The sequence below is a fragment of the Urocampus carinirostris genome, chromosome 17 (genome assembly GCF_059441175.1).
Source record: "Urocampus carinirostris isolate Australia breed hairy pipefish chromosome 17, RoL_Ucar_1.0, whole genome shotgun sequence".
Taxonomy (NCBI): Eukaryota; Metazoa; Chordata; class Actinopteri; order Syngnathiformes; family Syngnathidae; genus Urocampus; species Urocampus carinirostris.
The window spans coordinates 22,675,335-22,693,229 of record NC_142365.1 but is presented as its reverse complement, the minus strand read 5'-3'; the positions used below and the strand labels follow the sequence as shown (position 1 = coordinate 22,693,229).

General features: G+C 40.4%; 1 protein-coding gene across 1 annotated transcript in view; it reads right to left on the bottom strand.

Moving 5' to 3' along the window:
• The window catches only part of adora2b (adenosine A2b receptor), a 23,090-nt gene extending 5,195 nt beyond the window's left edge, over positions 1-17,895 (bottom strand). Inside the window, exon 1 of the mRNA XM_088320555.1 lies at positions 16,947-17,895. Within this exon, the coding sequence (XP_088176681.1) occupies positions 16,947-17,281 (335 nt within the window). The 5' untranslated portion in view covers positions 17,282-17,895. The remainder of the gene's footprint in view (positions 1-16,946) is intronic.

The window sequence follows — 17,895 nt, the reverse complement described above, 5'->3', positions numbered from 1 at the left end:
TGCGGTGAACGACAAAAAAAACACATTTACCACTTTTGTATAGCCAAGGTATGACAGGGGGGTTCTCAGCTCATCACAGGCATTAAGGTATGGAGATAGTGTCAGTTCTGAAATTTCCAAAAAGTGAACTACTTTAGTTAGGGGTAGGTGTTTTGACAAGGAACTTATTACAAATGAGTTAGTTCCTGGAAAGCAATTGTAACAATGTTCTATTAACCCTTTGAACACACCTGACCTAACCATGGGACAACACCATGACATACGATAGTAAACCGTAGTAAACAGTGGACGACAAAAACAGCTATACTTTTCAACACCATAGTCAAACGAATATTGTGCAGCCGTCTTATGAGGTGGCTCACCTTGTTGGAAAGCAGAAAGGGCGCTATTTAGAGAAACTGAGGATAGCATAAGCAATGCTAACTAACGAGCCATAGTCTTCCTCCTCGTATATTCACAGATCTAAAGAAATCATTTGTGTAGGGCACGTTACTTTAAAAAAAATTAATTAGTTATAGTTATTCATTATTTTTTCCAAAAAGTAACTGAGTTAGTGACTGAAATAAAGTACCTAATTACCAATGAAAGTAACTATTTCCCCGACTTTAAAAAAAGTTGTATGTCAAAGAATTTGAAATTTTCAGAGAAATTACGAAACACCGCGTTTACTTGAAGAGATGGGAATTCCATCTATTTTTAGAGAACTGGATTTTTAGCCTCGGCTCACTAAAAAAAGGCCCCAAACGGCTCTTCTGGTTGTTTTTGTTGCTTTAGTCCCTAAATTGCCAATTATTATGTAACATTATGCACTGAATGATTTAAAAAGGGGAAAATAAGGGGAAAAAAAGACAAAAATGTGGAAAACAAAAAGAAAAATACAATAAAAAATGGTAGAGCACATAAAATACAACAAAGGCTTTTTTTTAGCATTTGTCCTTGAACCAGAATTCAACCAGAAGCTTGCCAGAGACTGGTGGATGGCTACCATTATCTGCACCGCTTATCCTCAGCAGGGTCGCGGGGGTGCACGAGCCCATCCCAGCCATCTTTGGGCAGTGGGCAGGAGACACCCTGAACTGGTTGCCAGTCAGTCGCAGGGCACACAGGGACAGACAATTTGCTCGCTCTTTCACACCTAAGGGACAATTTGAACAGGCCAATTAACCTGACATGCATGTTTTTTTGGGAATGTGGGAGGAAACCGGTTTGCCCGGAGGACACCCACACAAGCACGGCGAGAACATGCAAACTCCACACAGGAGGTTCGATCTTAGGACCTCAGAACTGTGCCGCACACGCGCTAACCACTGCGCCGCTGTGCTGCCCCGGATGGCTGCCAAAAGCGCCTAATTGAAGTGAAAATGGCCAAGGGACATGTTAACAAATAAAAGTGCTGCTATATGTATATTTTTGACCCAGCAGATTTGATCACTTTTTCTGTTAACCCATAATCAAGTCATGAATGTTTTTTGTGACAAAGAACCATCTTTTCCAATCACTATTAGAGAAAAATCAGAGTTGTAGAAATAACTGGAAACACGAGAGATGACATAAGAAAAGACATTCGATTTTATCCCATCATCATACTATTTTTATTCACTGTACTACATTGTACAACATTATTTTGGCTGTACTCTTTCCCACAATGCTTGGCACAGTGAGTAAAAAATAGTGTGATGATGAGATAAAATCGGATACTTTTTTCTGTTCATGTCGTGGTCGATAAATCTAAATACAAAATTTTTTATTTTGTTTTTTCTGTATGTGGCCCTAACTAGATGAAGTGACACAACCTTTCGAAATTGCTTTATCAGTGAGAGGCGCAGTGTTAAAGGTCGGGTGGCTAAGCAGGGCAAAGTCAGCTGGGATAAGCTCTAGCTCACCTGTGACCCGACAGCGGATGAGCGCTCTAGAAAAAGGCATGTCACTGACTTAGTCATCACAGTAACGACTGTGTCCATTCTTGGCAAACGCAAGCATTCAGACAAAGATTGCGCACTCTCACTGTGACATGATTAGAAACGAAGTGGAAAACACGCAAGCCGACTCAAGCCCAACATTGTCAAAGTGCATCCTCTCCTCACTCATGTGTTAGCTTGCCCAAACAATCTAATTTATAGACCACTTGCACTCCTTTGCCAATTTTCTCATGCTGCGTTTCAATTCGTTCCCGTTGTCCGCCACCTTGCGTTTAAATCTGTGTGGCCGAGGACCGAGGGTTTTGACATGTGGGGACTAAAGAGGCTAATGAAGCGGGTTATTTGCGCTCAGCAGGAACTGGAAGGACAAATGGCGTCTTCCGCTCGGCCGAGGCCTCTCAAGCCCGCCGGCTGCTGACGTAAGGCTAGCGCACGCCTGATGGGGCGCACACGTAGCAACAAATAAGCATTATCACTTTGACCTTGAAAAAAAAACAATAGGCGGATTCAAAAAACAAAACCATATAATAATACCTCTTTATAGGAGCACTTCTAAACACGAGAATTTCAATATACGAGTTTTATTAGGAAGAAAATTCTTGTTCACGAGCAGTCCCACCGGCTATTACTAGAGACACCTGGAAACTGCTCACCGCCAGTATCAGTTCGTATCATTTTGCGCATGCAAACCACCACAAGCAAACAAAACCCTTCAATTTAATTTTATGTGTACAGTCTATACTTACGTATAATCAACATTCTCTTGGTCCCCATCCCTGTCAACTATAGCCAATTGCTCCCCCGTATTAATGGTTTCAATAATAGACCTTACAAACACAATGTGGCAACTGTTTACTCGCAGCAAAACAGAATATGAAGAATAGCGCAACAATATTTGCAATCTACTATGACGTTGGTGTCTCCTACCGGTCACCGAGATGATCCGGATTAGATCCAGAAGGGGCAAGATGAGATCTGTCTTTTTTTCCACATATAACAATTGTTTTATGTGGTGTACAAAATTTGAAATGATCAAAACATGTATAAAAGACATATGAAACATATGAGTTGACAGGTATGCGATCTCCGTCACCCTTGCTTACAGCCTCCACCCTGCGCTCTAAGCCACATTCAAATAGCTGGCTATATTTCACCTCTTAATGAATTAATCTATTTATAAACAAATATTAAACCAGCTCGGTGGCTTTGGGGATACGGCGCCCGCCCCGAGACTGGGAGGTTGCTGGTTCGAGCCTCGGCCAGGTCTTACCTTAGACTTACAACATTGGTACCTATTGCCTCCCTGCTTGGTGCTTGTCATTGGGGGTTTGAATTGAGGGATTTGGTCACCTAATGACTCCCAACCTAAAAATCGGGACTAAAAAAACACAAGAAATATGGTGCGGTTTGGTCACTTTGAGTTTCAATAGTTTGTCTTCTTGAGCTTTTTAGCGCTAGTTTTTGGTAGCACTACACAATACAGTGAGACCAAGTGGTCAAATAATACACTCTGTCCCTTTAATGTTTTAAATAATGCTTAGCAACAACAGATTCAGAAACATGACTTGCTATTTGCTATCATTACTGCTAACATTACGGACTTCTGTTTTCAAAGGTTTAAGATAATTGCAATGGGCAGTACGGCGGCGCAGTGGTTAGCGCATGTGCGGCACAGTTCTAAGGTCTTGGGAACCTCTTGTGTGGGTTTAAATCCAGCTACCGGACTTCCTGTGGGGAGTTTGTATGTTCTCCCCGTGCTTGCGTGTGTTTTCCTCCGGGCACTCCGGTTGCCTCCCACATTCCAAAGATTGGCCGGTCCAAATTGTCCCTAGATGTGAATGAGCAAGCGAGTTGTCTGTCCCTGTGTGCCCTGCGATTGGCTGGCAACCAGTTCAGGGTGTCCCCTGCCCACTGCCCGAAGATTGCTGGGATGGGCTCCAGCACCCCTGCGACCCTACCGAGGATAAGTGGTGCAGCTAATGAGATGAGATGAGAAGATAATTGCAAGGGGAAAACATTATAGGAGATTTCTGATCATGAATCAGCATGAGTGATAGTTTGCTAGCGCTGCAAAAAAAACAATTGTTTTTGGCAATTGATTCATGGAGTCGATAAAACTAGTATGCATTCATTAATCCCCTCCATTGTTGAAAATGATATGTATTATTCATTCTGTTAAAAAAAAAATTGAAGCATTTGTTACTGGTTGTCCCAAAAATACAAAGAAGCAGTTGAAAAATCACGAAGCCATTAGAAGAGAGTTACCATAGTCACAATGCAAAATTAGTCCTCTATTGACAGTTTGCACTCCATAGGGAAAAGGTGGGATTCAAAATTCAAGATTCAAGCTAAGGTTGGGCGGATCAATCCAAATACCATTTTTATCCATACCTAACAAGTACTTGGTTGTAGAGAAAAGACTGGGCCTCAAAAATCCAGTCCGACCCAACCCGGTCTAGCAGGTATTAAAGCCCAAACCAGCCCAAACCCGACCAATTAACTTGATTTCAGGGGGCGAGCCCGAAGAAAACTCAGATTTTAAAATCTTATTTATGAAGATTTGGAGGCGGAAGGGTGATTTTTGCCAATCATGATAACAAACCTCCCTTATCCATCCACCTCCTCTCTCTCCACCCACAACGCCACACCCCTGCTTCTCTGAGTTCGACTGGGCCGCCAACCACTGCGCGCCATAGAGCGTGCATGCTGCACTGCATGAATCCTCCACAAAGAAAAAGAAACAAAAAAAACAATGACAGGTGAGAGAAGCATGGCCCAGCCCGGACCTGAACGCAATGATTTTCATTTTGGGCTCGACGCGAATTTGGGGCTGGGCTCAGGCACGGTCTTAAGATTTGATCTCTACTTGGTTCGTATCGATACTATTGTAATGGGATCGATAATCCCTTCCCATTTTACTTAGTGCTATAAAAATGTTTTAGCGCATTGCGAAATTATATATCCACTCTACTGTAACTTTCAAATTGGATCAATCGTGTTTACGCTTAATTTGCACTGCTGAATTTATTTTCAAAACATTTTCTCATGGAAAGTATTTTAGTTGCCTTGTTGGAATTGTTATACAGTATTTGTATTTTGTTACACTGCTGCTTTTTTGGTTTGTTTCATTTGGCTTCTGTTGTAAAACCGAAATAACATAAAATGGTAGTGTTGGTGAGTATACTCCTACTTCGAGCAGAAGAAGAAAAAGCAAAGAAAACACCATGCAGGAAGTTTAGCTTTCCGGAAGGCTGTCAATGATTATCACCGCTGTGTCCCATTTGAGCTTCCTAATAGCTGTAAAGGAACCCGGTTAAGACTCATGGGGCCTGTGTGGCGTGAGACCTCTGCCCCCTTGGCCCTCAGCAGCCAGGGGTGTGCAATAATGTGCATGTGTGAACCACACACCCCTTAGGGCCAATGGCATAAATTATACACCACATTTGCCTCTGAAATTTATGTTGCACCTGTTCTTCTCAAGCTCCTGCTTGCTTGGTCTAGCTTGCTAGCATCTATCTTCGTACATGCTAAACCACAAAACAGACTTTTACACCGGGAGGACAGGAACCTCTGCAAGACATCCCGTATTGAACTTCTACAACACGTGTCAAACTCGTGGCTTAGATGATGTGGCCCGCCACATAATTTGATGTGGCCGCAAGAGCTTAAAATGTCTGATCGTCTAAAAATATATGAGATAAGAAAGACCAAAACTATATTACCCACAATGCCTGTCAACTTCAAAATACTTGCAAAGTGATGGCTCAGCGCCACCACATGGAAGTGCTTCCACATCAATGTCAAAGAGTGGAATTAAGGAACAAATGATCCCCAATATTTCAAATAAAAAATATTGTGTTTTCTCGTACCTTTTTTTAATTTAGTTGTTTTTCTCAATTTTTATTGGAATGTATTATTTATTTTGTTTTTTTAAATGATCATACTTTAATGTATTTTATTTACATGTTTTTTCTTGACTTATTTTATCTGGAATTTTCAAAGTTTGAATTTTTATTTTTACGTTTTTTGTTTTCTTTTCTGAATGTTTTTTTAAATAAATATTGATTAAGATTATTTATGTTACATCCTGCTTCCTTTGAATAAAAACTTTGATAGGTAGTCCATGCAACGAGAAATAAACGAGAAACAAAATACTGAATGGCTTGACTTGCTGTTACTTGCTAATAATATCACGTATTTCAATTGTTTGGAGCTAAGGTGTGAGCCAAATCTGAATGCTTTGTCTCACTATCGCCCTCTATCATGAGGCAAGAGAAATGCGTGCCTCACTCTGCATCTGCAGACGCTCATCACAGTAATAGGTTACATCCATACATCCATTATCTGCACCACTTATCAATAGGGTCGAGGGGGCACTGGAGCCCATCCCAGCTATCTTCGGACAGTGGGCAGGGGACACCCTGAACCGGTTGCCAGTCAGTCGTAGGGCACACAGGGACAGACATCACAGTCGCTCATTCACACCTAGGGACAATTTGGACCGGCCAATTAACCTGACATACATGTTTTGGGAATGTGGGAGGAAAACGGAGTGCCCGGAGGAAACCCACACAAGCACGGGGAGAACATGCAAACTCCACACAGTAAGGTTTAATCTCATGCCCAATAGGGTAACATATTAGTTGTATTAATATAATTCACAATACCATGTGAAAATTCAGCGATGTTAAAAAAGAAAATCAAAAAGTTGTTAAGGTAATGAAAAAGTATTTACTGAATCAATATAACCATTATATATATATTTTTTATTTTACGTTTAAGTGAGACAAGTGACCGCACGTCACTGACAAGTACAGTTGCAAAGTGTCGGAACCACAACTTCGTGTTATGATTTTTTTTTAATGGAAAATCACAATTAATTTTACAATAAATACAGATAAAATAAAAATAGGAAATATTTTGAAAATCCCCAATAAGGTTACATACACATTTAATTGGAAGTTACTAATCATCTCCCATAAAGTTTCAAAAATATAAAATTTAAAAAAAAGCAATACTTTTTTTTACCCTTCGTAAATCAATTGAAAATTCGAAGCATTTTTTTTCAACACGATTTGCATTTTTTTATCTTTAAATGCTAATGATTGTTCCCAAGGACAGAGCCACTGCAAACACATATCCGAATTTGAACAGCTTTCATGCTTCACTGAGTATCTAGAATAGCACGTGTAAGGGAAAGTAAATGTCCTAATTACCCATGTACACATCCTCATAAGATGTCAATTCGATGTTTGCTTAAGAACATTCAGAAAAAACAGGCATTGTGGGGCTTTTCAAATGTTAAATAAATGGACAACGGGCATCAAGAATAATATTTTTACAGTATATTCGGCTGAATATTTTCTGCAAGAAAGTGTGAAGGAAGGCATTCACCTTGCTCTTGGAGAAAATTTGTATAAGAATGATCAATTTACAAGATGATCAACGGTATTCTTGAGCAGACTCTTCTAAAAGAGACCCAAGTTGAGCTGTGTTTCCGTTTCTGACCATATGTACATGACATCTGTGAGGGCTTGAAAAGTATTTCAAATATTACTGCCAGAGGGAGGTGAAATTCACTCAACTGTATAACCCTACTATGAATTGATTTAATATATCTTTTTTGTAAATAAAAAAGAGTAACTTGTATACACAACGATAGATATTATTTCTAAGAAAAAAAAGTAAAATCATGTTATTATAATATATTTTTACTTATTTTCTAACAAAAAAATGATCCTTAAAATAAGCAGAAAGATAAGATTTTTCATATGTCAGAAAGTTTGGTTCATTTAAAGCAGGGGTGGGCAAACTATTGCCAGCAGGCCACATATGGCACGTCAGGCTTTTTAATTTTGCTTACCTGTGTTGCTGCAGCATTTGCAACTGAATATTTATTATAAGCCCGTCTGCTTAATCAAGTTTTTCTTATTGATTTTGTTGAATTGTTGTATTCGTAATATATAACATTTAACTGGTGTCAGACCAAAACCTGGTAAGTCACATTCCGATACAATTTAGAGTATACAGTAGATTAATTTGTTCCTGAATCAAGATTCAAAGTGTTTATTGTCATATGCTCAGTAAAAAACTAACATTCTAACTATGCTGTCCAGACAGTTGCCAGCGTAATAAAATTAAGAAACTATATACATGTACACATCAAATAATATTACGAATATTAAAAAGATATGCTGGTATCCGGGAATTTCTCATATTGTGAACACATTTTCCCCATAAAAAAATAACTGAATACCACTTAATCTGTTCCCTGTGTTCTGAAATCATTCAAGTAAACTCTAAATAACTGTGAAACCCGCCTTTCCTGATCACTAAAAACACATTCAAATAGTAATTAAACATTTACATTAGAGGAACAAGATAAATAGGATATTAACAAAATAAAATGCAAGTTCATAAGAGCGCTTACATGGAGGAAGTCGGCGATTGCAAACAGAGGGCTATGCATTGTGGTGAAAGAGTGAGTGAGGAAGCTTGAGAGAGAACGATTTAAAAAAAAAAAGAACTAAAGGAAAATACCACAAGAATACATCCACAGTATTATTTTTTTTTTAATCTGTGATGCAAAATGCTTAGACAAGACCCCAAGGAAGGCGTTGAGAGTGCATTTGTGTGCAAGTGTTTATGTCGCCCGTCCCTGGAGGCTGGAAACATCTGGCCCGGACTTTTTCTTTCACTAAAAGTATCTGGAAACATACGTGATCGCTATGCTAACATTAAGCTAACATTGAGATTTCCTGTGTAGACCATTGTCTTTGTAAGGTTGGAAAACGTTTTGTGTGCGGCTGCTTTGTGTCAGTTTAACATGTTGACCCCTCGCAAAGGTGCGCGGCTGCTAAGCTAACGATGACCTGATGTCAAAGCTAAGCTCATGTTAAGCTACTGCAGAGGTATTCTAAGAAAATCATTCTGGTAAGTACAGAAAACGTTTGGTTCAATTGAATGTATTTTCATGTACTCAATGTTTTTGTAAATATGGAGGAAGTTTGTGTAGAGTTAGTTTGTGTTTTTTGTGTGTTCGATGTACGCATAGTCTGATTAGGAGGCTTCTTCTTTTACAGGTAACCATGAAAACCAGTGCTATCTGTTTTATGTGGGGTATCAAAACCAACCCGAAAAAAGTTCTGGAGATGGATGGGGGCAGCCAGGTTGTACTTGCCCAAGACACACTACATGATGGACAACAACTAACTCTTGATACCGGCTCTGTCGTCGCCCGGGTCAAAAAGAACCGCGCCTTCTGATAACCTAAGGTTGGAGGTGATAAATGTGACTGGTAGGAAGACACCTAGATTGCGTTGTAGTAACACCTTTACCACTGCCACATGGAAGGTCTGAACCTTGAACCAAAAATGAAAGTTGAACAAACTCATCTGCGAGAATGAGATATACTCTTGGGACCTTTTCTGTCTGTGAGACCAGATGGAAAAACTTTGCAGAAATGTCAACTGATCAGGACCATGTTTTCTTCTATAGTGGAGAAGCTAACAAGCACATGTATAGTGTGGGATTCTTGGTGCACAAAAACATCACGGCCTTTGTATAAGGATGTTGCCAAATCTCAAGCAAGATCATCACAATCCGCATCAGTGCCTCGCCTTTCAACATCACAGTCATCCAGGCCTATGCACTGAACTTAGAACACAGTGACGAAGAAACTGTGGTCTTTTATACCCAGGTTTAAGACATCATAGACAAAGCACCAGAGAAAGATATCACCCTACAAGGCAACTGTAACACCCAAACGTGTGTGAATGCTCATAGAGACTGGAAGAAAACACGTGGAACAAGCTCTAGACTACACACCAATGAAAGAGGACAATTGCTTCTTAAACTAGCTAGCTACAACAACTTGGTGCTGATAAACACTCTTGGCAACCACATGAACTCCAGAGAATGGACATGGCACCATCCTGATGGAATCAACCACAGTCAGGTTGACTACGTCATGATTCTACATTTTGAAAGTGGAATCATGCATTTTCGTTCCTATTTTATTCAACATCTTCCTGGAGAGGATCATTCAGTCAGTATTGGGGGACACAACATCACTAACCTTAGTTTTGTTGATGATATTGCCGAATTGGCAGGAGATAAACAGGAACTTAGAGACATAGTCAATCGCCTGGACAAAGCATCAAGCCAGTATAAAATGGAAATCAGCACAGAAAAAACAAAGGTAATGACCAACAATCCCCAAGGTATCACAACAAACATCACCATCAACCACAGAGAGCTTTAACCTGTCACCAAATTGAAATATCTTTGAGCTGTTATATTAGAAGAGTGGTAAGAACCAGAAATCATGGCCAGGATAGCTCAAACCACAGCCACACTTGCCGAACCCAAACCGATCTGGAGGGACAAGAACATAGCAGTGAAATCTAAGATCAGACTCATGCAAACACTGGTTACTTTTATCTTCCTCTACGCTTAATAGACATGGACTCTCACAGCAAATCTGGAAAAGAAAATCCAGGACATGGAGATGTGAGGCTACAGGTAACTTCTAGGCATAAGCTATTTATCCTTTGTGACAAACACAACGGTGCGCAACACCATTAGAAGAGAGGGCATTGGACCATACGAAGAACTTTTGTTAAATGTGCGCGGACAGAAAATGTAGTGGTATGGTCACGTCACAAGATTATCAGACCTGGAAAAGATAATTCTCCAGAGCACAACCCAAAAACAGGCCAAGGACCTTCCTCATTGGTGCCCTGATGACCCATGCAGATAAGGAAACCGTGAACCGAAAAACAATCCAAACAGGACACCAAATGCTGTATTTTTCGGACTATTTGGCCCATTTAAAAACCCGGAATTTTCCCAAAATTTGGAAGTGCGACCTGTAATCCGATGCGCACCTTATAAACCGGAAATACAAAGGACAAATCAGAAATACACAGTTATTATTAAATGAAACCGCATATGGTAACTGTTCTGCTTTTGAGAAACACATAGAGTGGTCTTTTTTAGAGATGAGGACGTCAGCCCACAGGACCACCCATGCAGGTAGCGACTGGAATCTCCAGTATTTTACTTGCAGGGCAATGACAAAGACCGCCCTGAAGGTGTAAAGTCACACCACATCTTCCTAACTAAAACTAAACTAAACTAACTAAAAAAGAAAGGACGAAGCTCTTTTCTCCCGCTCTTTTTTGCGGCACGCACACCTGCTCAACGCAAGTCCAGCAAAGCCGCTCCCTCCCTGCCCTCCTGAGCCACTCCTGGAGGGGGAGGCAGGGGAGAGCATGTGTTGGTTTTTGTTCTCCACAAGGCCAAACCCATGCTAACAATGACTGGAAGCAGAAGGTCGGCGTCTTCTGCTCCACCATCCTTTTCAGCCAACTCTTCCATCAAGATGCATTTTGTTCCCGTGAGGTAAACCAAGACAAAAAAAAAAAGAAAAAAACAGTAGATGTTTTTCTCTGGTGCAGGGGCAAATAGTATTTAATTTCTTACACGCTATGAAATAATTCCCAGTCCTGTAATATGTATTGGATTGATTTCCTTTCATATAGACGGTACCAGCCAAGATCCCAAAAACTGTACTATCGTTCATTTCATTTTGTTCTCTTAGTTTTGTGCTGTAACTGGAATGAAGATTTTTGTTTGTTCTAACGTTTTGTATAAATTTCCATACTTTTCTTTGAATTTATGTTAGCTTATCTCAGGAGGATTTTTGCGGCGACCTTTTAGGGATAATGGTTTAGGCCATTGTCCGAATAAAAAGCCACAAAAGAAAAATAAGTTATTCGGAACGTCGTTCCACTATTTGTCTAGCTTGCGAATAATTTATTTGAGTGGTGAAACCAGATGTCATCATGATAATGATTTGTTTTATGAAATCAATTATTTGAATATATTTATTAATTTCATGCAATACTAGCTTTTACTGTAGTTATAATTCCATGTGCCAGATAGTCCAGTGCGCCTTTTATATAAAAAAAATAGGGCTTGCGCCTTATAATCCGGTGCACCTTATAGTGCGAAAAATATGGCAGTTCCACATGGCACACACATGCATGCTCTTTCATTGGTAATCTGTAATTTGAGCCATTCAAATCGCATTAGCGGGCATGTGGGCGATTACCATTGTGCCATGGCTATTAAATTGAGCAAGTGAGTGAGATTGCAGAGGGGATGCATCATTTCAAATTCAATCTGTTGAAATTTTATGCACAGTTGGGTTATAGTGGCATCGGCAACCCAAAAGGTTGAAAGAGCCATAATGATTATGAAGTAAAAAATTAAAGACTTATTTATAACAGAAACCAAAAAGGGATTTCTAATTTTAGAACAGGTTGAAATTTCATATCTGAGGTTTGGGCTCTCCCCTGTTCTCCTTGCAAGTTCGAAATCCGTTGATGTCTTCTCTCTTTCTTTTGAGTTTCTAGTAAACTATAAACTGAAGTTCTAAACACAGCGGGAGCTACAACTGAATCTGTGTTTTAATTTTGACATTGGCGTGATGCCACGTCACATGACTTGTCAGATTTGATGATCTTCCAGATGTATTTCAAGCACTGATGCCCCCCAGTCAGAAGCTGACTTGCACTTTGTTTGTTTAAGGCAAGATCATGTCACAGTCATCACAACAATCGCCTAGTTGTCCTTTCATATTGCAGACTCATCCTCAAAAAGGGTTCCATGTTTTGTTTTTCAGTTCGTCTTTTGAACCCTTCCCCCCCCCAGATCAGAACAAATTTAAGCAGTCCCAACTTTCTTACTAAAAACAATGCCAAGCCAAAAAAAATACATAAAATGATGCTCTCAGGGTAAATATCTAAAAAAAAAAAGAAAGAATGGTGTCCCAATATAAATTGCATATGAAATCAATTTCCAACTTCTAGATTTGGATAATAAAGCAGATACGAGAGGGAACCTGTTAAAAGTCATGGGGTACCATACACATTTTTCAGATCCAAATTGAAGCAAGGAATAGAAAGAAGAAAGCCAGTGTGAATTATGTATTTACAGTGTCACGACCATCAAACAGGGCAGACCCAATCGCGTAACGTTTTCTCACAATTTTAATGAAAGAAAGAGGAAGGGCAGTGCCCGCGATCCGATGCTCACTGGATGCGGGAAGCAAGTTGTTCTTGCACTCAGGTTGTGATCCGAATGCAGAAGTGGATCTTCCGTAGCGAGCGATGGCGGTGTCAGGGACTGAAAAACTGGTCGGTAGCCGGGACAGGGAGAGCAAAGGCGTGGTCGGGGTCGGAAATGAGTCGTAAGCCAGGACAGGAGAGTAGACGTAGTTGGGCTCAAAAATGGGTCGTAAGCCGGGACGGGAGAGCAGACGTGGTCGGGATCAAAACAGGTCATAACCGGAGACAACCAGGAGCAAAGACGGAACAGGCGGGAGTCAGGGTCGAAAAAGGCTTGCCTTGTATAAACAGAGGTTCGCAGACGGACTGACAACAGGGGATTGACAGGGCTGGGTTTAAATAGGGGTTGGCGCGAAATGAGTGGGCACAGGTGAGTCATATCGCTAATCATTACATACAGAGCCACAAATACTGTATATCCGCAATTTACACATGTGATTCTTAATCTCGCATTTATCAAGACATACGAATTTAGATCTTGAGTAAATCATGAATATATATTGTTTCACGAGACATCTCTTCCCATATAGGTGTTGGGTATAAATGACACTAATATGTAGTTTACATTTTCAGTTCCTTCTATTACAAGTTAACACTGGAAAACCCTACCTTAATTATTTTTGCGTGTCCCATAATAAATGTCCATAATTGATAAGTATTCCTTACACTAATACACATTTTATAGTGCCCTGTTTAGGTGCTGCATACAGAAAACGTTTGCTAAAAAGCACAAGGAAGAATACAAACTATGGAGACTCAAAGTGACCAAACTGCACCCCTTTTCCTTTCAATTTTTGGCCAATCTTTTACAAGTTATTAGTTTTGGGGGTACCTGTTGCAGCAAGACTGCAGACAATTATTTCAATTCCCTCTAGGTGAGCATTATCTTATTAGCACTTTTGACTAAGACAAGAAAAGTTTGACCATATCACTCCAATGTTAGCTAACTCGCACTGGCTCCTGGTCTTAAGATGTGACTTTAAGGTTCTCTTGCTAACATACAAATGTTTGCATGGACTTGCACCCTCTTATCTCTCTGATTTGATTTCCACTTTTCATTCTCAACAGAGCCTCTGCTCAGAAAATTCTGGTGACTCCCAAGAGCCAAGAAGAAATCTGTGAGCTCGAGAGCATTCTCCATCCGGGACCCGGTGCTGTGGAATGCTCTGGAAGTCTTAAATCTAGACTTAAGACACACTCCTATTCTACAGCTTATGATTGATGCAGACCTCATATTTGTCTTTTTCTGTTCTTTACGGCTACCTGGTTAGTGGTGAAATGAGGGAAAAGGACATATTTGGATGAGAAGGCTGACTAGCACCTTGACCTAAAGCAAGCATGTCATCATCTACACCAACTAGCAGGCTGAGATGGGAAGCTATGTTGCTACTGTCATGGACTTTTCAGACAATGTTGCATACACTTAGGGATAATGGTTGTCCAAATAAAAAGCCACAAAAGAAAAATAAATTATTCGGAACGTTGTTCACTATTTGTTTAGCTTGCAAATAAGGGGATACTTAATTTATTTGAGTGGTGAAACCAGATGTCATAATGATAATGATTTGTTATAGGTATAAAATTACCTATATTTTTAATTGTTTCTTATTTATGTTCACTACGTTTTGTGTATTTTTACCCAATAAAACATCTACCGCTGCCTCGTCATCCTGAAAGGGGGATCGCCACTTGTGGGGCCCCATCTCAAAGTTTATTATTTTCCCTCATGTTGAGGTTTTGAGATTTTCCTTGTTCGCATGTCGGTTTCAGATCAGGGAATGGTGTACTTGTGGCCTGTGCAGTCCTTTGAGACATTTCGTTATCAAAGGCTATACAAATAAATGTGACTTGACTTAACTTGACCTACAAGTATTTTTAAAAAGTGCTTGTATTTTGTTTAGTATTCAAGTCTGTGATTTTTTTTAATAAAAATCAGATATTTTACCACTAGTAAGTGTAAAATCAGGGATCTCCATTGTGGGCTCCAAGTAGCCCCCGAAGACCACCTGAGTAGCCCGCAACTGGCTCTGAAACTATATCATAGGTCCTAGTGATTTTCCAGGAAAATTAAACTCTAACTAGGGTGATGTTTAGTGGTAGACTGAGCCTATTTTACCCTGTTAATAACTGTAATAACATGGTAATAACATTTTATTTTAGAAATGCATATTAAACTGGTATCTCTTTGCGCAAATCAACCACAAAAAAGTAGCTCACAGCTTCAAAAGGTCCCTCAAAACAAGGACAAACAGGCTCTGTGACAGCTACTTCTCATGGGCCATCACTACCCTAAATGAGCGCACAAAACTAAAAACATCTTGCGACTTTTTGTTTTTTCCCTTTTTTTGTGGTTGTTGCTGCAAAATGTTATTGCAAAAAATGGTGGGAAATCTGTACCTTGCAACTTATTTGTTGTTTTTGTTGTTGTTACTGCTAAATGTTATTGCACTTCTTTTCACTGCACTGTTGTTATAATGCACTATTCTTTTTCATTACACAAACATACTCTATTGTTTTAACCAGGCATGCGAAAGTGAAGGGAATACGGTATTTGTTTGTGTATAACACGCATGACAATACAAATCGGCGTCAAATTTTGTTTGACTTTTTCAGTTCCAACTAAGTGCCATGATTACCGATTTAAACCACCTGTGCTCGCTCATTGGGCGCCAGCCGCTGCGGGCTATCTGATTGGCTCCCTCTCCTTATTTGAACCCAGTCCTGTCAATTCCCTGTGTTCAGTCCGTACTGTCAGGACCAGAACGGAAGCAGGACCCAATTGCGTGACGTTTACCAGAAGTTTTATTGTAAGAAAGAGGTAAGGCTGCGCCCACGATCCGGTGTTTGCTGGATGCGGGAGGCAAGTCTCTCAGATTCGGACTGTGATCCGAACACGGAAGTGGATCTTCCATAGTGAGCGATGGCGGTGTCAGGGACAGAAAAACTGGTCAGTAGCCGGGACTGGGAGAGCAAAGCTTGGTCGGGGTCGAAAACGAGTCGTAAGCCAGAACGGAAGAGTAGACGTAGTCGGGAACAGAAAGTGATCGTAAGCCGGGACGGGAGAGCAGACGTGGTTAGGATCAAAACAGGTTGTAGCCGTAGACAGACGGGAGCAAAAACGGGACAGGTGGGAGTCAAGGTCGAAAAAGCCTTGCCTGGTATACACTGAGGTTCGCAGACGGACGGTTGGGGCCAAATGAACATGCACAGGTCAATCACATCAGTAATCATGACACTAAGCATTGAAAGTAACCAATAATGTTCAATACACGTGGCCATGATTCAAACAATATACTGACAAGTATGAACACAATACCAACATCACATTTACAATGTATTTATACTATGTCCTTCGAAGTCTGATTCATTACCAGATATACCAAAGTGTTGTTTCCCTCATTGTGCTTTTTTTGTGTTTATTCATATCTTTCTATGACTTTCTGTTTTCTCCATTCTCTAACATTAATCTCTGGTACTGTGAATAAAAAGTGTCATAATGAGTTAAAATCTAATGCACGTTACACGCGAATACAAACAGTACACATGAACTACACTGATTTCAGTTAAAACACACCATCTCAAGTGTCCAATTCATTCTGGGAAATCTCACAACACCACCATCACCACCACAAAACGTTTTCTCCTCAGATCTACACAACTCACGTAGGTCAACCTTTTTGATATCACAACGGTAAATGTATCCTAAGGGTCAGAAATTGTCACGCCTGTAAAATTAAGGGCAGTTTCTAAGCACTACCTTGTAGCACCATGGTTGATTGAGTACTGATACAAGGTGTCTGCATCAGGCTGATATCATCGTCCCTTTAACCCTTGTTTTTTACGATATCGACCTGGAGCCAAGCATAATGAGGACGAAACAAACAAGGCTCACCTGAGAGGGATTTTGACGGCCAGATACCTGTCGATAGCGATGGCGAGCAGGCTGAAGATGGAGCTCTGGGTGAGCACCAGGACAAAGCAGGCCAGGAAGAGACAGCCATAAAAGTCCAGCCGGATGCCGATACTGATTGTGATGGCGAAGGGGATGGCCAGGCAGCCCACCAAGATATCGGCCACCGCCAAAGATACCAAAAAGTAGTTGGTGGCGTTCTTCAGCGTGCTGTTGATGGCAACAGCCCAACACACCAAAACGTTGCCAGAGATGGAGAAGAGAGCGATGAGCACTTCGATGACGATATACAACGTTTTTAAGCCTTCGTCGTTCATTCTTCTCGGCTCCTCAGAGTCCACAGAGCAAGAACAGGAAGGCAATTACATACCTGTCAATCTCAGGCAATTCCCCCCTTATCAATGATTGCAATTCCCCTTATTGATCGATAATCAAATTTACAAACATAACGCGACACCTATTTACTCACAGCAAGACAGACTATGTTAAATAAAAAAAGATAATATGTGTAAACCAGTCTATTTTATTTACAGAACACACAACACAAACAATTCTTGCAGTATCTTTCTTATTTTTTCAGACTCGCAGTAAATTTAATGTTGCTTTGGCACACTTGATCAATTCTACAGCTGTTTTTACTCCGTAACCAAAAACTGTCACAATTGATTTTAATTTGCAACAAAAATGTCAGGGTATCAGTTCCCATTTTCTTTCTATACTCTGTATTTTCTCTCATGGCTGATAACTATCTGACTCTCAACCTTACAGTGAAGAAGGCAGAGCAGAACTTTGTAAATCTCTGTCATCAATACGCACGAAAAATACATGCTTGATGGAGGATAATATTTATTGCGCCAATTTAGCGAGCCTCTGCTACGAATGACCGAGACGATCCAGATTAGAGACGAAATGGGAAAGACGAGGTCGGTCT